The 21,315-nt window shown below is 37.6% G+C and overlaps 1 protein-coding gene across 1 annotated transcript in view; it reads left to right on the top strand.

Moving 5' to 3' along the window:
- The window catches only part of ago2 (argonaute RISC catalytic component 2), a 125,779-nt gene that overhangs the window by 78,254 nt on the left and 26,210 nt on the right, over window positions 1–21,315 (top strand). Inside the window, exons 14-15 of the mRNA XM_073047679.1 lie at window positions 1,452–1,542; window positions 7,391–7,585. Of these exons, the coding sequence (XP_072903780.1) occupies window positions 1,452–1,542; window positions 7,391–7,585 (286 nt within the window). The remainder of the gene's footprint in view (window positions 1–1,451; window positions 1,543–7,390; window positions 7,586–21,315) is intronic.

Here is a 21,315-nt window from a genome sequence, read left to right as displayed (position 1 = left end):
CACAGAAGCATATCCCTGTTGATGGTGAAATTATGTGTGAAAAAACATTTAGCTTGTATGAGCACTACTGTGAGTGGGGGTTGAGGAGAGCGAGAGGAATGAATTTAAGGCTAGTAAGGGATGGCTGGCTATCTATGTAAAGCACTACAGCCTCAAGAACTTAAAGATGACAGGAGAATCGGCATGGCTGATGCCGAGGCAGCATCAGCGTTCCCAGAGGAGCTCAAGAAACTCATAGAAGAGAAAAGCTACCTTCCAGAGCAAGTCTTCAATTGTGATGAAGCAGGCTTGTTCTAGAAGAAGATGCCCAATCGTACCTACATCCGTAAGAGTGCCAAGCAGGCCCCAGGGTTCAAGGCCTGGAAAGATTGCATAGAAGAGCATAGAGAAACCCTTACCAATGAGAAACTCAAAGATCTGCTGAAATCCTCTGCAGTAGATGATGATGCAGAAGATTCAGAGGAGGCAGAGCCATCAATTTGGACACCTGAAAAAATAGCAGCAGTTTTTCAACAGGCGCAAGTGTTAAAGGATATGATGCTCGAGTACGATCCTTGGATGGAACAAAGCCTCCATGTCACCCGAGGGATAACAATGTGCCTACAACCACTGCAAGATTTGTTTGATGATGCAAAGAAAAAGAAGAAACAGCTTCCTATAACAATTAGCTTTCTAACTAAAGCAGCTGCAATTATGAAGTCTCGACCTTCAACGTTTGAAGATCTTCAGCCTTCAACCGCCACAGATCCTGATATTAGTATTATTGAGCCTCCACCAAAGCGTCATTATTCCCTAAACAATGCAGTATTAACAAATATTTACATTGTATTAGGTATTATAAGTAATCTAGAGATGATCTAAAGTATACGGGAGGATGTGCTTAGGTTATATCCAAATACTACGACATTTTATATAAGGGACCTGAGCATCTGCGGATTTTGATATCCACGGGGGGTCCTGGAACCAATCCCCCGCGGATACCGAGGAACGACTGTATAAGATGATGAAAGGCAGTGATCGTGTGGATAGCCAGAGGCTTTTTCCCACAGCTGAAATGGCTAATATGAAGGGGCATAGTTTTAAGGTGCTTGGAAGTAGGTACAAGGGGGATGTTGGAGGTAAGATTTTCCACACACAGAGTGGTGGGTGCATGGAATGCACTGCCAGTGAAGGTGGTAGAGGCAGAAACAGTAGGGTCCCTGTGACCATATTGGTTTGCCCTGGATGCAGCAGTTAGTTTCCCCATCCCAAAGACCTGCTGTTGGGAGGTTAGTTGACTACTGTAAGTTGCTCATTGTGTCTAGGGAAGTGGCAGAATCTTTTGATACGAATGTAGAGAGAATAAGGTATTGGATTGATTTTGAAGGTCAGTACGGGCTATGGGCCGAATGGTCTCTGTCTGTGCTATATGTCTCTTTCTGTCAGATTAATATTTTTATTTGCTGTTCCAGGCCAGCAGTCTTTCAGCAGCCGGTTATATTTTTGGGTGCAGATGTAACACACCCACCAGCTGGTGATGGGAAGAAGCCTTCTATTGCTGCGGTAGGTTCTTTACTTTTTAAAAAAAACTCACACACACAACAAAATGGTGAGGATGCTAGATGTCTGAAATAGAAAATTGCTGGAAATACCAAGCAGATGAATTATCAGTAGGGGAGAAAGTCAGTATTTGTTTCAAACAAAATTTAATTTCTTATGAAAGGTCATCACTGAAAGATTGACTATTTCTCTCCTAATTTTGCATGGCCAGAATATATCTAATATATATCTGTTCTTGTCTTATATTTTCAGTTCAGTTTATGTTGGAGTATTAAATCATTTTCTTGGAAAAAGTAACAAGTCATTTAGTATGAACATTAGATGCATATATTGGACTTCGCAGTCAGTTCTGTAATCAAAGGCTAATATTAAACCTCTGCACCCATTTCATTCTTCTGTCCTCCCCATATTCAAAAGCACCCTAAAACTTATTTCTTCAGTTTCACATCTTGGGATCAACATGTCAGGTCACTACATGGTTTTTTTTAATACAGGTTTCCCCCACTATCCAAAGGTAGAGCATTCCTATGAAACAGTTTGTAAGCTGGAATGTCGTAAAGTGAATAAGCAATTACCATTTATTAATATGGGGAAAATTTGTGAGTGTTCCCAGACCCAAAAAATAACCTACAAAACCTAAAATAACAGTAACATATAATAAAAGCAGAAATGATATGATAAATACTCAGCTTGTATAAAGTAGAAATACTTTTCTGTAATCATTGCAGCACGACTAGCGTAGTGGAAATCTCACTACGTCGCGGAAACACTCTCAGCGGAAGCGATCTCACTGGAAGCAGTCTCTCCAGTAACCTTTAAGCTATGAAGCTGCCAAATCATACCAAATAACACATAAAAATACACAGCCTATATAAAGTAGAAATAATGTATGTACAGTGTAATTTCACTTATCGGAATCAGGAAGACAGGGAGCACACTGATGATGGTGTGTTAGGCTGAGTTGTCGGAGGTTGGGGTGCTCGGCAATTTTTTCCAATAAATTGCAGTTTCGTCACAGTTAAACACTTGCTTATACAAATAACCACCTTCTGTAATTATTTTCTTCAGTTCTGCTGGGAACTTTTCGGCAGCTTCAATATCAGCCAAAGCACTCTCCAGTAAACTTTAAGCTATGAAGCTGCCCTCGCCTCAGAAACCAATCAAACTGCCCATGACTACCTCTAAATTCCACTTTCACAACACTTCCATCACCATTGTCCAGTGCTTTCTGTTTCAGCTTATTAAAAAGACTGATTTCTCCTTAAGTACAAGATAACTTAATGGACCACCACGCTTTGTACGCCCATCAATCCACTCAAGCAATAGACTTACCATTTTATCCATTATTGGATGCTGACTAAGAGAGACCACTTTGCTACAAGCAGAACCAACGGTAACATCAGCAACTTTCAAGATTCTTTCTCTGCATATAAATACTGTAGTGCGAATGGTAGACACAGGCAAGTTCAACGTGCAGACATTGTTCTTACTTCGTTCACCACGATCGAAATGCTTAATTATGTCTAGTTTTACACTAAGTGAAACACCCTTACGAGCTCTTTTAGGCTTTTCCGATACCTTAGAACTCATCTTGCTAACGGATACACAAAATAAATCGATACGTGTTAAAGCTATGGCGGCTAGAATGAAGTTCCAGGGAGGAGCTTGGCTGCTTGGGGCACGCTGCCTTTTTTCATAACAGTGAAAACACTTTCTGTTAGCGAAAAAAAGTAACTGATGTAGGTCCTTCGTAACAGTGAGGTGTCATAAAGCGAACATTTGAAAAACAGGGATTACCTGTAATTCATAGAAATCTCAGTGGCTCTCCACACGGCTTTAGACCACATGGACAACACAAACACCTACATCAGGATGCTGTTTATCGACTATGGTTCAGCATTTAATACCATCATTCCCTCAATCCTGATTGAGAAGTTGCAGAACCTGGGCCTTTGTACCTCCCTCTGCAGTTGGATTCTTGACTTCCTAACCGCAAGACCGCAGTCTGTGCAGATTGGTGATGACACCTCCTCCTTGCTAATGATCAACACTAGTGCACCTCAGGGCTGTGTGCTAAGCCCACTGCTCTACTCTCTATGTACCCATGTCTGTGTGGCTAGGCATAGCTCAAATACCATCTGTAAGTTTGCTGACGATACAACAGTTGTTGGTAGCATCTCAGCTGGTGACGAGAGGGCATACAGGAGTGAGATACTCCAACTAGTGGAGTGGTGCCACAGCAACAACCTGAACGTCAGTAAGGTGAAAGCTGATTGTGGACTTCAGGAAGGTAAGACAAAGGAACACATACCAATCCTCATAGAAGGATCGGAAGTGGAGAGGGTGAGCAGTTTCAAGTTCTTAGGTGTCAAGATCACTAAGGATTAAACCTGGTCCCAACATATTGATGTAGTCATAAAGAAGGCAAGACAGCGGCTATACTTTAATAGGAGCTTGAAGAGATTTGGTATGTCAACAAATACACTCAAAAACTTCTATAGATGTACCTTGGAGAGCATTCTGATTCTGACAGGCTGCATCACTGTCTGGTATGGGGGTGGGGGGCTACTGGACAGGACCGAAAGAAGCTGTAGAGGGTTGTAAATTTAATCGGCTCCATCTTAGGTAGCCTACAAAGTACCTAGAGCATCTTCACGGAGTGGTGTCTCAGAAAGGCAGTGTCCATTATTAAGGACTTCCAGCACACAGGGCATGCACTTTTCTCACTGTTACCATCAGGTAGGAAGTACAGAAGCTTGAAGGCACACACTCAGCGGTTCAGAAACAGCTTCTTCCCCTCCGCCATCTGATTTCTAAAAGGACATTGAACCCTTGGACCCTACCTCACTTTTTAAAATATATATTATTTCTAATTTTTTTACACGATTTTTAATCTATAAAATATGATGATGGCATCCATTAATCTCACGAGACCATGGATCTGCGCCTGGAAAGTCTTTATCCTCTCCAGGGCGCAGGCCTCGACAAGGTTGTATCGAAGACCGGCGATTGCCCATGCAGCAAGACTCCCCTCTCCACGCCACCGATGTTGTCCAAGGGAAGGGCAAGGGCCGATACAGCTTGGCACCAGTGACGTTGCAGGAGTTGCCAGAACGAGGTTGAAGGCAACGTCGGACTGCCTTAGGGACTCCAGCTCCGGATTTGTCCTCCGGGTTTACTCCCAAAGCCTTTCCCATAAGTAGTTATGGCCGCAAGGCAGCAGAGGTTTGAAATCAGAGTTTCCCTCTCTTAGATGGACTGCCTTCACAGGCTGACGAGCTCCATCTACCCGAAGCACTGGTTTTAAAGCACCAGGACCCGCCTTCGCCCCTTCTCCTGTCAGTAGAAACAGTTCTGCCGGGCTTAGAGCCTAAGCCACACGAGAAGTCCAGGAGTTGGACTTGGTTGTCAGAGGCTTTTTGAGGTGCATTTTTAGGTAGTGGGAGCTTGTCCCCACTACCACTCCTTGGCTTGACAACCTTGGGACCCTATTCAATATACATGTACTGTATAAAGCAGGGGTTGGCAACCTTTTTGCCTCTGTCAGTCGGATCGAGTATTAATGAGCGGATGGTGGGCCAGATAAATGCCACAAAAAACTTGAAATATGGGAATTAAATACATCTAGTTATGTTTTGCCTCAAATTAATGAATAACTGAATAATGCATGTTAGAAAATCATTTGTACCGTAGTTTGCCTACCCCTGGTATTGAATAGGATTTACTTAGTTATTTTGTTTTTGTATATTATGTATTGCATTGAACTGCTGCAACTAAGTCAACTAATTTCATATCACATGCCAGTGATAATAGATCTGATTCTGATAGATCAGTAAAGCATAGTACAGGCCCTTCTGTCCATGATATTGTCTTTTAACTTTAAGTTCAGTCTAACTCTTCCTTCCCAGATAGCCTTACATTTTTTGTCTCTGTCTTAAGAATCTCCTAAGTGTCCCCAACGTATCTATCTCTATCACCACCTTTGGCAGATATATTACTCCAAGTGAGTTTACAGAGCTGCAACATTACCTCCCAGCTCTTAGATTAAATCCCCTATTAATAAAAGCCAACACACTACGTGTTTCTCATCTGCTCATTAACGTCCCTGCAACTTTGAAGGATCTGCCAATATGGACCTCAAGAGCCCTCTATTCCTTCACACTGTCATCCTGCCATTAACCCTGTATTCTGCCTTCAAGTTCAGCTTTCCATAGTGAACTCTTCTGTATTGAACTCCATCTGCCACTTCTCAGCCCAGCTCTGCAAACTATCAATTTCCTGTTGTAACAATGAACTTCTGCACAATTCACCATACCACCAGCCCTCATGTCAAATGCAGACTTGCTAACCCTCCTCAATCAAGTCATTTATAAAGACTATAAAGAACAGGGGATCCAAATAGATCCCTATGTAGCACCACTGGATTCAGACAGCTTACATTCATGCTGAACTTGTTTGCTTATTCAAGAATAGGTATTTTATTTCCAACATAAAAGGAAAAAAATCTAATTATACCAGATGTATTTATTGTTAATTATCAATTTATAAGCATTAAGTTTACCTCAATGGGAAAGATCAAGTTTTCTTTCTACTAGTGGTAGCATTCACTTGAATGCATTATTTGTACAAAATTTAAAAAAAACAAGGACAATGTTCCAATTAATATTACCGTTGTTGGTAGCTTTAAAAAATAAATAAATTCTCAAATTATGGGGAGGACAGGGAGGAGTCAGAGATTGAATGAATTTGAAACTTGAGGCTTGCATTTGTACAGAGATTTTCATAGCCTAGAACTGTCCCCAAGTATTTGACAGCTGAGGAGGTATTTTATAAATGTAGTTTCATCTAAATGACAGTGCCTCCCCATAGTAACTCATTTCCTTGGTGATGGGAAAGAGTTTAGTTGTAAAAGGCTATATTTACTTTGAAAAGAATCAGAAGTAGTGTTTCGATTGTATTTTTGTATGCATTACTTATATATAGTCTGTATTAGAAATAAAATACAGACTATATAATAATGTTTTCAAAAATGTGAGCTCCAATTTTAATATTCCATGAAAACTGCTGTCCCAACAGCACCACCCCACCCTCGACTCCTTAAAAAGACGTGGACATGACTGTTAAAACTCAAAGATGTCCCTAGGAAACACCCCTGTATCCAATATGCTGATGCAACTACTTTCCCTTGTATTAATTTGCAAAGTACTCAAATTGCATATTCCAGGACTCTTGAAATTACGGGAAAAAAAACCTAAATGTGATCATACATTCAAAATTTAAGAATAAACTATTGTGGAATCTGTTTTGAGATGTTCAATTAAACTTGCTTGTAATTGTATATCAAGCTTAACATGCACATTATATGACATTGTTTATAAATTAGAAACAATAATAAGCTTTCAAAGAATATTCAATGCTGCAGCAGATTTGCTAATAATCGTTCATTTAAGTTGCAACTTAAACACCTGTTATTGAGTTTCATAAGCATTATATACAGTGGGTTCAAAGTGACAATTTTGGACAAATCTTCAAGGTAATGACCTCTGTCAATTGTGTGGTATATTAGTAGCACAGAATTAGCACCCTTCTAATTCGCCCACACTGGTTTCACAAGGACTTGTTGATTTATCTTACAGTGAGCTAAAAATGTCTTCAAGAGCACTAAATTAAAAAGCTGATTTCCTGTCCTCATTGAAAGGAAATGCTTTACTGATGAGTTTTGCTGCTTCAGGTGATTTCAGTTTTTTTAATGTTGATAACGTTCATTGTTCTTCAGTATCATATTCTGGTTGCACAATGAAGTGTGCTCCAAGATAATTTTCTCATGCGTTCCTCTTTTTTTTAAACGTAGGTTGTAGGTAGCATGGATGCTCATCCAAGTCGCTATTGTGCCACAGTACGTGTTCAACAACATCGACAGGAGATTATACAGGACCTTGCTATCATGGTCAGAGAACTCCTCATTCAGTTTTACAAATCTACCCGTTTCAAGCCTACACGTATCATATTTTACAGAGATGGTGTTTCAGAAGGGCAGTTTCAGCAGGTAATGTACAACCCACACTTAAGTCACTACGGTATGAATTTTAGTCCATAGCTGTTTACTTAATAAATGCAATGACTTGGTTTTATGATAAATTTTAAAAGGTTTTTGTAACTAGAGGTCCAATGTTAGCTGCTTGAATTAGTCATAGAGAGGTATAGCATAGAAGCAAGGTCTTTGGCCTGTTGAGTCACTGCTAGCCATCAATACCGATTTTTACATTAATCTTAACCCATTTTATTCTTAGATATTCCAAAAATACCATCTCCACATATTCTACAATTCATCTGAACACCAGTGATAACTTAAGTTTTTTATTATATTTTATTTTTATTGAAGTTCATCATCAAATATTTCCATAAGATGTATTTCAGATTTTGTACATATATATCATATAGTCAGATTCGCCACAAATCCCCACATAATATTTATCGGAGGTATACACTTACAGAAAAGAGGAAAGAAAGAACAAGCAAAAGGAGAAAACTATGTTCAAGTAGGGAGTGATCCTTTTTTTTAACAACATATTGATTGAGAATAAAATCAGGTCTATGATGTGTTAGCTAGTTAAGCCATTTTTCCCAGTATGAATCAAATTGTTTCAACTTATGATTAACAGATGTTGTTATCTTCTCCATTTTGTAAATGTCATTGTAATTTCCATCCACACGTTTAAGGTTGGGCTGTCCTCTGATAACCATTTCCTGGTAAGAGGCTTTTTACCAGCCACCAGCAGTAAATTCATCAAATATTTATCTCTTTTCAACCATTCTTGAGGTATATACCCAAAATATAGTCTTACTTTCTAAGGGTATTTCACATTTTAAAATGTCTTGTAGGGCATTGTGTATCCCACCCCAATAGTCTTTGAATAACGGGGCAATCCCAGAAAATATGGTAATGGTTTGCATCTTGATTTCCACAATTTCTCCAGCAAACAGGGTGGTTACTATCATAATGGGATTTCTGAGAGGGTGTAATAAAATGTCATGAAGTTTTTATATCCAAACTCCCTCCATTTCTGTGAACTGATACACTTCCATTGATACCTCCATATTACTGTCCATTCTTCCTCAGATATAATTATCCCTCCTTCCTTCTCCCATTTTGTTTTAATGTATGAAGTTGAATGTGTTTTAAGATTTGACAAACCCTTATACACGCTTGAAATGATTCTACTAGCGTTATCTGAATTATATGCTTTTCTAAATAGCTCTATCAAGAATGTACTTGCCTTGGTTACATTTTTAACTGTCCTATTAACATACTGTTGCATCTGTAAATACAGATAAAAGTCTTGTTTTTCTAATGTGTTTCTCTTTAAGCATTTCAAAACTGAACAGTGTTCCTTCTTTCATTATATTGCAAAGAACTGTTATTCCTTTAGCTGTCCAGTCCTTAAATCTGGCATCCAGTTTATTTGGCGTAAAATCCTTTCTTTCTTTCTTTTTCAATCTTTTTATTGTTATTAATATCAACAAAATAAAATGATACATAGATAATGGGATTGCAAACATACACTTTCCAACTTAACATGAGAGAATACATAAGCAATGATTACAGTATAAATGAGTATTCCCAAAACATGAACGATACAATATACAAATAAACAAGTCAAACCTAGGTATATCATAATACATACTTTTTAAAAAACAGAAAAAAGAAAAAAAATTATGCAAAAAAACTAATCTAATAATCTAATAACTAATAGAGAAAAAAAACAAAAAAAGAGAAAAAGAAAAAATAGAAAAAAAGGGCTGTTTATAATATCTCACAACAATAGATAATCATCAGTGTCGTCAACTCCGATCCTCTCAACATATATACAATCAAAACTGGAAAAACAAGTAGGCTTGGAACAGGGTCATATTACATCATATGAAAATATTGAATAAATGGTCTCCATATCTTTTCAAATTTAATAGAAGTATCAAATACAACACTTCTAAATTTTTTCTAAATTTAAACATAACATAGTTTGAGAAAACTAATGAAATACGGTAGGAGAATTAATTTCTTTCCAATTCAACAAAATAGATCTTCTAGCCATTAATGTAAGAAATGCAATCATTTGACAAGCGGAAGAGGATAAATGGAGTGAGTCCATCATTGGTAAACCAAAAATTGCAGTAATTGGATGAGGTTGTAAATCAATGTTCAATACTGCTGAAATAATATCAAAAATATCTTTCCAATATTTTTTCAAAAGCGGACACGACCAAAACATATGAGTTAAAGACGCTATCTCAGAATGACATCTGTCACAAATAGGATTTATATAGGAATAAAAACGAGCCAATTTATCCTTGGACATATGAGCCCTGTGCGCAACTTTAAACTGTATTAATGAATGTTTAGCACATATAGATGATGTATTAACTAATTGAAGAATTTTATCCCAATTCTCAATAGGGATAATAAGGTTAAGTTCTCTTTCCCAATCATTTTTAGTCTTATAAAAGGGCTCTGAACATATCTTCATAATTATATTGTAAAGTTTTGATATTAGCCCTTTCTGAAAAGGATTTAGTTCAAACAAATTCTCCAAAATACCTGAAGACACAAACTTTGGAAAAGTAGGAAGTACAGTATTTAAGAAATTCCTAATCTGTAAATATCTTAAAAAAAAATGAAATCTAGGCAAATTATATTTATTAGATAATTGCTCAAAAGACATAAAACAATTATCCAAAAATAAATCGGAAAATCGTAATAATCCTTTAGTCTTCCAAGCTGAATAAGCTTGGTCTATAATAGAAGGATAAAAAAAGCAATTGGATACAATAGGAATATTTAAAACAAACTGAGTCAACCCAAAGAATTTCTGAAATTGAAACCATATACGTAAAGTATGTTTAACTATCGGGTTGTCAATTCGTTTCGGCAATTTAGAAAGAGCAAAGGGAAGAGAAGTCCCTAAAATAGAACCCAATGCAAATCCTTGTACAGATTTAATTTCCAAGTTCACCCAATGAGGGCTAAAAGATATATCCCAGTCCTTTAACCACCATATCAAATATCGGATATTAACCGCCCAATAATAAAATCTAAAATTAGGCAATGCCAATCCACCTTCCTTCTTTGCCTGCTGTAAATATATTTTACCTAACCTAGGATTTTTATTCTGCCATATATATGAGGAAATTTTTGAATCAACATTAGCAAAAAAAGATTTCGGAATAAAAATTGGTACCGCTTGAAATATATATAAAAACTTGGGTAAAATAACCATCTTAATAGCATTAATCTGACCTATCAGAGATAAAGATAGTAGTGACCATTTAGTAAACAAACATTTAATTTGATCAATTAAGGGTAAAAAATTAACCTTAAATAAGTCTTTATAGTTTTTTGTGATTTTAATCCCTAAGTAAATAAAAGAGTCATTAACTAATTTAATTTAAGAACTTTTTAAAAGCTATTATTAATGCTTTTGAGAGGGTGATTTTAGATGCACATCATATTTTTACTGAGTTAAGTATTGTATGTAATTAGTTTTGCTACAATAAGTGTATGGGACATTGGAAAAAATGTTGAATTTCCCCATGGGGATGAATAAAGTATCTATCTATCTATTTAAAGGATACAATTCACTCTTATTAAGATTTAATTTACACCCAGAAAAATCACTAAATTGAACCAACAATGATAAAACTGCAGGAATGGATTTCTCAGGATCAGAAACAAATAATAATAATAAATCATCTCCATATAATGATAACTTATGTATATCTGTCCCACGATTAATGCCAAAAATGTTCTGTGATTCTCTGATAGCAATTGCCAAGGGTTCTAAAGCAGTATCAAATAATAATGGACTAAGAGGACAGCCTTGTCTAGTACCCCGAAATAAACGAAAAAAGGGAGATCTTAGATTGTTAGTAAGCACCGAGGCTACTGGAGTATGATATATCAGTTTAATCCAGGAAATAAATGTCGGACTAAAATTAAACTTCTCAAGCACATAAAATAAGTATGGCCATTCAACTCTATCAAATGCTTTCTCCGCATCCAATGAAATAACACATTCTGAAGTGCTATGTGAAGGAGTATAAACAATATTCAATAATCTCCTAACATTGAAAAAGAATAGCGATTTTTAATAAAACCGGTTTGATCTTCCGAAATAATTTGGGGTAATACCTTCTCCAGCCTGGATGCCAGTAACTTGGAAAAGATCTTGGAATCTACATTCAATAAAGATTTTGGTCTATAGGATGCACAGTCAGTAGGGTCTTTATCTTTCTTCAGTATTAAAGAAATGGAAGCTCTATAAAAAGATTGTGGCAGATTGCCCAATCTAATTGCTTCTTCAAAAACCCTGCATAACCAAGGAGAAAGAGTAGCGGAAAAACATTTTAAAAATTCTACTGTATACCCATCTGGACCTGGTGCTTTCCCAGAATTCATAGAGGAAATAACCCCTTTAATTTCTGCATCCGTAATAGGAGTTTCTAATATTGAAAGATCATCTGATGATAATTTTGGAAAATTCAATTTCCCAAGAAAATCACACATGGTATTACGATCATTAGGGAATTCGGAATGATACAGGGAGGTATAAAAATCTTGAAATGATTTATTTATCTCATCGTGGTTAACTGTCAGATCCTCATTCTGCTGACGGATCTTAGTAATTTGACATTTAACCAAAGCATTCTTCAATTGACTAGTTAACAGTTTACCCAATTTATCACTATGTATATAAAAATCAGATCTGGTTTACATTAATTGATTTTCTTTCTTTCTTTTTTAAAAATTTTTTTTTATTAGTTTTTCAAAACATTTTACAAAATTAAAATCCCCAAATCCCAATGAGGAGCATTAATACAGTGCAAAATTAAGCATACAATAACAATATGCTACAAAGGAAGAGAATTTAACAAAAAAGCACCTAAATTCAAGACAAGTGCACTTAGTGTCCTCCCCAAGCCCCACAACACAAGAAAAAAACAACTCCAGACCAACCACCACACAATATAAAGAGTATAAGTCAGGACAGTTAAACTCCCAGACTGTGAATGCACTTAGCAACAGAGGATAATAATGCCTACTACCAGAAAAAAAAGGGAGCTGAAAGCAAGGGACCGAAAAGAAGAGAAAAGAAAAAAAGAAAAAAAAAACCCTAGTCAGGAGGAAGGTTATGAAAGTACTCGATAAAAGGTCCCCAGACCTTATGGAACTTTAGATCCGAATTAAGAACTGAATAATGATTTTTTTCGAGGTCCAAGCAGGCCATAATGTCGTTAAGCCATTGCGCATGAGTGGGCGGGGCAACATCTCTCCATCTAAGGAGGATCAAGCGTCTCGCCAGGAGAGAGGCAAAGGATAGTATTCGGCATTTGGTCGGACCCAGACATAAATCTGTCTCGCCCCAAAAATCGAACAGAGCAATTAAGGCGTTAGGTTCTAGGTGCTGATTCAGAATACCCGATAATGTAGTGAAGACATCTTTCCAGAATTTCTCCAAGCTAGGACAGAACCAGTACATATGGATAAGAGAGGCCACGCCCCTCTTGCATTTATCACAGAGCGGACTAATGCCAGGGTAGAATCGAGATAGTTTAGATTTAGACATATGGGCTCTATGAACAATCTTAAACTGTAAAAGGCAATGGCGAGTACAAAGAGAGGTTGAGTTAACTGATTTGAGAACTGAGTCCCAGCTCTCCTCGGATAAGGAGATATTTAAATCCTGCTCCCAGGCCATTTTAATTTTATCCACAGGGGCCCGTCGTAAGGCTGCTAGTTTATCTCAGATAATTGAAATTAAACCTTTACCTAGTGGATTAATGGAAAGAAATAGGTCCATAGCATTTTTCACAGGCATTTCAGGAAAGTTGGGAATTAAAGGAGCAGTAAAGTGTCGGATTTGGAGATATCTGAAAAAGTGAGCGTTAGGCAGGTTGAACTTAACAGAGAGCTGCTGAAAAGAAGCGAAGCGATTATCAATGAAGAGATCTTCAAAATGTCTAATGCCCTTCCTGTACCAAACATGGAATGCTGAATCGTACGTAGTAGGTAAAAAAAGGTGATTATGTGCGACAGGGCTAGAAACGGAAAACCCCTGGAAACCATAGCATTTCCTGAACTGAGCCCATATACGTAAAGTGTGTCTGACCAGAGGATTAGCTATTGATCTGGGCAGACTGCTAGGGAGTGCAGAGCCAAGAAGTGCAGATATAGATAATTCTTTAGTGGAGCTCAACTCCATTGCCACCCAGTTAGGACACTCGGGTTGACCGTGGAAGAAAGACCAGAAGGCAGCACAACGTATATTAGCTGCCCAGTAATATAAGCGAAAGTTAGGTAAAGCCATGCCACCCTCTTTTTTAGATTTTTGGAGGTGGATTTTATTAATTCTAGAGCGCTTATTCTGCCACAGATATGACAAAATAATAGAGTCTTAAGGAATCAAAAAAAGATTTAAGAATAAAAATTGGGATAGATTGAAATAAGTATAAAAATTTGGGAAGAACATACATTTTAACAACATTAATACGACCTACCAAGGACATAGATAGAGGTGACCATTGTACCAGACTCTGTTTTATAGCATATGAAAGATTGACGAAGTTTTCACGAAAGAGATCTTTAAACTTCCTTGTGACTGTAATTCCAAGATAAGTAAATTGATTATGGACTACTTTAAAAGGGAGATCACGAAATATTAGTTCTTGTGCTTCTTTATTAATTGGGAAAAGTTCACTCTTATGTAAATTGAGTTTATAGCCAGAGATCTGGCTAAACTGGTCAAGAAGTGAAAACATTAGAGGTAAGGATGTAGACGGATTTGAGAGAAAGAATAATAAGTCATCAGCATAGAGAGAAACTTTATGCTCAACACCCCCTCTCCAAATCCCGGTCAATTCAGGACAATTTTGAAATGATATCGCCAGAGGTTCTATAGCCAAATCAAAGAGAAAGGGACTTAAGGGGCATCCCTGACGGGTGCCACGTTTGAGATTAAATACTTGGGATTTCTGAAAATTAGTTAGAACAGAAGCAGTAGGACACAGGTACAGCAATTGGATCCAAGAGATGAAACTTTGGCCGAGGTCAAATTTTTCTAAGACTGCAAAAAGGTAGAATTGATTTTCAATCGAAGATGTAAGTAATAAACTATGTTCCGTTTGAAGTTCAACCCTTTGTTTGTAAAGCTCCTTGCTAGGAGTAATCGAATATTTCTTGTCAATCTCTTTAATTTTATCAACCAATAAAAGAGTTTCCATCTTAATGCGTTTTCTCAGACCAACAGAATAGGAGATAATCTGTCCACGTATATATGCTTTAAAAGTGTCCCAAAGTGTTCCGCAAGAAATATCATCCGTGGAATTAGTTGAAAAGAAGAAATCAATCTGTTCCTTCATAAATTTAATAAAATCCGGATCTTGCAATAAGGTAGAATCAAATCGCCATTGTCTAGCACTAGAAGCTGTATCCGTAAATTTAATAGAAAGTTTTAATGGAGCATGGTCAGAGATGGCTATAATATCCTAATTACAACCAATTACCGATGGAATAAAACAAGAGTCAATAAAAAAAAATCAATTCTCGTGTAGGAATGATAAACATGTGAGAAAAATGAAAACTCTTTGTCCTTAGAATGCCGAAGTCTCCAAATATCAAAAATTCCATTATCAGTCAAAAAAGAGTTAATACAAGTGGCCGACTTATTACCGTAGATTCCGGATTTTAAGCCGCTACTTTTTTCCCACATTTTGAACAGCTTTGAACTTTGCGGCCTATAATCCGGAGCGGCTAATGCATGATTTTTTTTCATGCCGCCTCGTAAACATTTTGCCTCATAACAGTAGACCAATAAAATTGATGAGTAGTTCACAGAGGTCCAATGAAATTGTACGATAAATCAAGCGCACTTTCACAATTAAATTATTGTAAATCAGTCATTTGTACTCACCCTCATCAACATGGAAAACACTCGAAGCATTGTGCTGCCTTATGGCATACTTAGTTTATAATATTTTCGCTTAGTAATTCATTTTCTAGTTAAAGTTAGAAGAGTTTTAACTATATTTGTTTTCTGTACTATATCGCGGGATGCTATGACGTCACACCCGGTTTCGCGGTGTCTTGTGGGAAAATGCCGGTTTGCAATAAACGGAAAGGAGGGGGGGAGCGCATTACGCGAGCGGCTTTGGATCTGAGCGAACGCTGCTTTTAAATGCCGTTTGCGATAAACGGAAAGGAGGGGGGAGCGCATTACGCGAGCGGCTTTGGATCTGAGCGAACGCTGCTTTTAAATGCCGTTTGCGATAAACGGAAAGGAGGGGGGAGCGCATTACGCGAGCGGCTTTGGATCTGAGCGAACGCTGCTTTTAAATGCCGTTTGCGATAAACGGAAAGGAGGGGGGGAGCGCATTACGCGAGCAGCTTTGGATCTGAGCGAACGCTGCTTTTAAGTTAAAGGTGATCAATAACTTTTCCTGGTAGGCTGTAGTATATATATTTTTTACCAGTCGTTAGGAGATATTGGAATGTTGTTCAGTAAAGAAGTATACGCAACGTATTTAAAAGTAGCCGCGTTACGGGCACGGTTCGAAAAAAAGCATTTGCAATATGTATTTGTTTTTGTTACCATATGGATTTAATTAAAAGTTAAAAAATCCTCACGTGTAATATCTTTCTGTGTAAATATCTCATATTACAACGTGGGACACCTGCGGCCGAAAATCCGGTGCGGCCGAAAATCCGGTGCGGCCTTTACAATTAAAAAATTGATTTTATTTCTAAAATTAGAGCCAGCGGCTTTTAATCAGGTGCGCTCTGTAGTCCGGAATCTACGGTAGGTAAAGTCTGAGTAGATATAGATTTGTCCATCAAAGGATTTAAACAACAATTAAAGTCACCACCCATTATTAACTTATATTCATTTAGATTAGGTAAAGAAGTAAATAAGGACATAAAAAAATCGGGACAATCCACATTTGGAGCATAAACATTAATCATAGCAACCTTTTTGTTAAAAAGTAAGCCAGTAATTAACAGAAATCTACCATTCGGATCCGAAAAGATATCATGTTGGACAAATGCAATAGAGGAGTCAATAAAAATTGAAACTCCCTTTACTTCGGCATTCGAATTCCAATGATACTGTTGACCCCTGCAAAACCTAAAAAAGCGATAATTATCCTCCTTCCTCACATGAGTTTCTTGTACAAAAATAATATGAGCATTAAGTCTTTGGAATACTTTGAAAATCTTTTTCCGTTTAATCGGATGGTTTAAGCCATTAGTATTCCAAGAGACAAAATTAATAGTCTGAGCCATATTTCTGAAATCAACCCTTTGGTATATAAAGGGTTAACCAAATTATGAACTCATGCACCTGGAAGAGGAACAAAAATAAGGGGCGGACCCAGAAGTGACGACATAGCGGACATTTTTGTAGTTTAAAATCAGCCCAAATGAAAAAACTAAAAAAAACTAGTATAAGAACCATAAGATTTAGAAAAAGACCTCCCACCCCCCACCCAAGAAGAAAAAAGACCATCCCAGCCAGGGATAGGCTGGGAAAAAGGAAAAATGAAACTAACTCTACCCCCAAATCAGCAGAAGACAACTCCGTATATAAAGGATAAAAAAAAAGATCCACCCAAACTCTAAAGAAATAATAATCACTATACTAAAACCAAACTTCTTAATATAATTAATCGTAAAAAAAACAAAAGAATATAATCACTAGTAACTTATAAATCGGGTTAAAAACCCAAACAAAAAAAATTTAAACTGTGATAAGAGATGCATTATAGGAAGAAGACGAGAAATAAAAAAATGGCAAAATAAAAAAAAACAAAAATATTTTAGAGAAGAAACCGCCATCTTAGTAAAAAAAAAATTCACCTTCAAAGGATTAATAATAATAACCAAAGATAAAGTATAGTGGTTGAAGTAAGTAAAATAACAAGATTAGTAAGTCAAAAAAAAAACTTTAACTAGAGTATAAAATATAAAGTAAACCTACACCAATAGCCAAAAACAAAATCTGGTTTTGGAAATAAAAACCATCTTGCACGATCAAAATCACTCATTTATTAGGAATGAGAATCCGTAGCAGTAGGGAAGTTCTCATTCAGAAATCTTTTTGCTTCAGATGTAGAAAAAAAGACCTGCCGTGGAGCATTCGGAGGCGATATTCTGAGCTTCGCAGGGAATAAGAGCGCAGGTTTTAGATTTTTCTCATAACATTCAGACATCAGAGGTTTAAAATGAAGCCTTGCCTTCATTACTTCTGGACTAAAATCTTCTACTAAACGGAAGTTGTGATCTTGAAATTTGACCATCCCTACACGCCGAGCCGCACGAATAAGTTGCTCTTTAACATGCACATAGTGAAATCGGACAATTACAACCGGTGGTTTAGCTGAAGCACTTGTTGATCGACGCATAATTCTGTGAGTGTGATCGAGTAACAGAGGACTGTCTGGAAATACAGAAGGGAACGCATCCTTTAAAAGTTGAGCAAAGTACTTCGAGGGGTCCCCTTGTTCAGTACCTTCCGGGAGACCAAGTATGCGTAGGTTCTGTCTCCTGGACCGATTTTCAAAGTCGACACTCTTGGCTTTAAGTGTTTCCACTTGTTTAATTGCCGAAAGTAAGTTCTGCTCCAGTTTTTCAATTATCAAATCTCGCTTCCGAGCGTCTTCTTGCAGAGTTGCGATTAGAACTTGCTGCTGGTTAACTACTGAATCCGTCTTATCCATATAATCTTGAAAAGCCTTTATATCTTGTTTAAAAATTAGTCGTTGTTCTTCAAATTTTTCATTTAAGACCTCCAATAACATTTCATAAGTCAATTCAGTACGTTTAGGATCAATCTGCTTTTTTCCGTTTCTGTTAGGATTTTTCCCAGTTTCTCGCCCTTTAGATCTAAGAGCCATTTCTCCAAAAATTCACAATAAACTCTTAAAGATAAGTCCAATAAAGTAGCAAGAATCTTTTGGTGTAGGTAAAAATAAGTTAAATAAGAGTGATCATAGGTTAAAAAAAGTAAAGGTTATGGAGCGAATCTGAAACAGTGCTCACTCCATGAGCGTCTCCTGCTGACTCTTCGTAAAATCCAAGTCATATGCACACCATTTAAGAATTGCAATATCTCCCTCTAGTTTATATTCTTTTATAATAGTTTTCCATATTTTAAGAGTCCATTTCACCCATGGGTTATCAATAGTATTTATGTACCTTTGTAGGTTGTTATCAGCCAAAATTGCCTGTATGGGGATGGGAAGTATCCCCTCAATGCTTTTCCATTGAGTGTCATATGATGGGTTGTACCAACATATCACAGCTCTCAACTGTGCTGCAAAATAGTAAGCTCTAAGAGAAGGTAGGCCCCATGCCCCCTTTTTCTTGGCTAATTGCAAAGTTTTGAGACGAACTCTAGGCCTTTTACCTTGCCATATATCTTGATAATATTTTGTTCCATTCATTGAAATGATCTTGATTAATCTCTATTGGTAGGTCTGAAAGAGATATGATAGTCTGGGCAGTATATTCATTTTAATAGATTCAATCCTTGAACTGAGACTTAAAAACATGAATTAGGTTCCATCTTGTTATATCTTACTTAATGTTTTTATATATAGGGTGATAATTGCATTCTGATAATTTTGCCAAATCTTTTGGCATAATGATGCCCAAATATTTGAAAGACTGTTTGCTGCGCCCAGGGATATCTACTTTAAATTTCTCTCAGTGGGCTATAGTAATATGAAAGTAATTGGGTTTTATCTATGTTGATCTTGTATCCTGATAATTGACCATATTGTTCCAAGGATTGCATCAATTTAGGTAAAGAGTATGTTGGTTGCCCTGGATAGATCAAAATGTCATCTGCGTAACAGGCCACTTCATGCTTTGTCCTTTTAATAGTAATTCACCTGATATCTTCATTTTGTCTGATGTATTGAGCTAATGGTTTCAGATATAATGCAAAGTATAGCGGTGACCATGCACAACCCTGTCTCGTGCCCCTTTCTAGGATATCTGATAAATATCCATTGATTTTAATTCTAGCAGTAGGGTTGTCATATAGTGCCTATATAGTTTTAATAATTGTGTCATGGAAACCAAATCTATGTAAAACTCTAAAGAAAATTCCAATTAACCGTATCAAATGCCTTTTCAGTGTCCATGCTTATCACTATTGCTTCGATTTTATTTTTTTTTGTATATGATCCATAATGTGAAGTGTCCTTTGTATATTGTCTTGTGTTTGGCATTGTTGTATAAAACCTGTCTGATCCTTGTGTATCAGTATGGGTAGAAACTTTTCTAATCGTTTGAGCATAGAATAGTACAGTACAGGCCCTTCGGCCCACAATGTTGTGCCGACACCTTAAACCCTGCCTCCCAGATAACCCCCTCACCTTAAGTTCCTCCATACACCAATTTAGTAGTCTCTTAAATTTCACTAGTGTATCTGGCTCCACCACTGAGTCAGGCAGTGCATTCTACGCACCAACCACTCTCTGAGTAAAAAAACCTTTCTCAAGCATCCCTTTTGAATTTCCCACCCCTTATCTTAAAGCCACGTCCTCTTGTATTGAGCAGTGGTGCCCTGGGGAAGAGCCGCTGGCTGTCCACTCTATCTATTCCTCTTAATATCTTGTGTACCTCTTATCATGTCTCCTCTCATCCTCCTCTCCAAAGAGTAAAGCCCTAGCTCCCTTAATCTCTGATCATAATGCATACTCTAAACCAGGCAGCATCCTGGTAAATCTTTTCTGTACCCTTTCCAATGCTTCCATGTCCTTCCTATAGTGAGGCAATCAGAACTGGACACAGTACTCCAAGTGTGGCCTAACCAGAGTTTTATACAGCTGCATCATTACCTCGGGACTCTTAAACTCTATCCCTCGACTTATGAAAGCTAACACCCCATAAGCTTTCTTATCTACCCTATCTACCTGTGAGACAACTGTCAGGGATCTGTGGACGTGTACCCCCAGATCCTTCTGCTCCTCCACACTACCACGTACCCTGCCATTTACTTTGTACTCTGCCTTGGAGTTGGTCCTTCCAAAGTGTACCACCTCACACTTTGCTGGGTTGAACTCCATCTGCCACTTTTCAGCCCACTTCTGCATCCTATCAATGTCTCTTTGCAATCTTCAACAATCCTCCACACTATCCAAAACACCACCAACCTTTGTGTCATCTGCAAACTTGCCAACCCACCCTTCTACCCCCGCATCCAGGTCGTTAATAAAAACCACGAAAAATAGAGGTCCCAGAACTGATCCTTTTGGGACACCACTAGTCACAACCCTCCAATCCGAATGTACTCCCTCCACCATGACCCTCTGCTTTCTGCAGGCAAGCCAATTCTGAATCCACCTGGCCAAACTTCCCTGGATCCCATGCCTTCTGACTTTCTGAATAAGCTTACCATGTGGAACCTTATCAAATGCCTTACTAAAATCCATGTAGATCACATCCACTGCACTGCCCTCATCTATTTGCCTGGTCACCACCTCAAAGAACTCCATATCAGACTTGTTAGACATGATCTGCCCTTCATAAAGCTATGCTGACTGTCCTGATCAGACCATGATTCTCTAAATGCCCATAGATCCTATCTCTAAAAATCTTTTCCAACAGCTTTCCCACCACAGACGTAAGGCTGACTGGTCTATAATTACCCGGACTATCCCTACTGCCTTTTTTGAACAAGGGGACAACATTCGCCTCCCTCCAATCCTCTGGTACCA

Source organism: Hemitrygon akajei, chromosome 1 (assembly GCF_048418815.1).
Source record: "Hemitrygon akajei chromosome 1, sHemAka1.3, whole genome shotgun sequence".
Lineage (NCBI taxonomy): Eukaryota > Metazoa > Chordata > Chondrichthyes > Myliobatiformes > Dasyatidae > Hemitrygon > Hemitrygon akajei.
The sequence above is the reverse complement of the archived record's forward strand: the minus strand, read 5'-3'. Positions and strand labels throughout refer to the sequence as shown.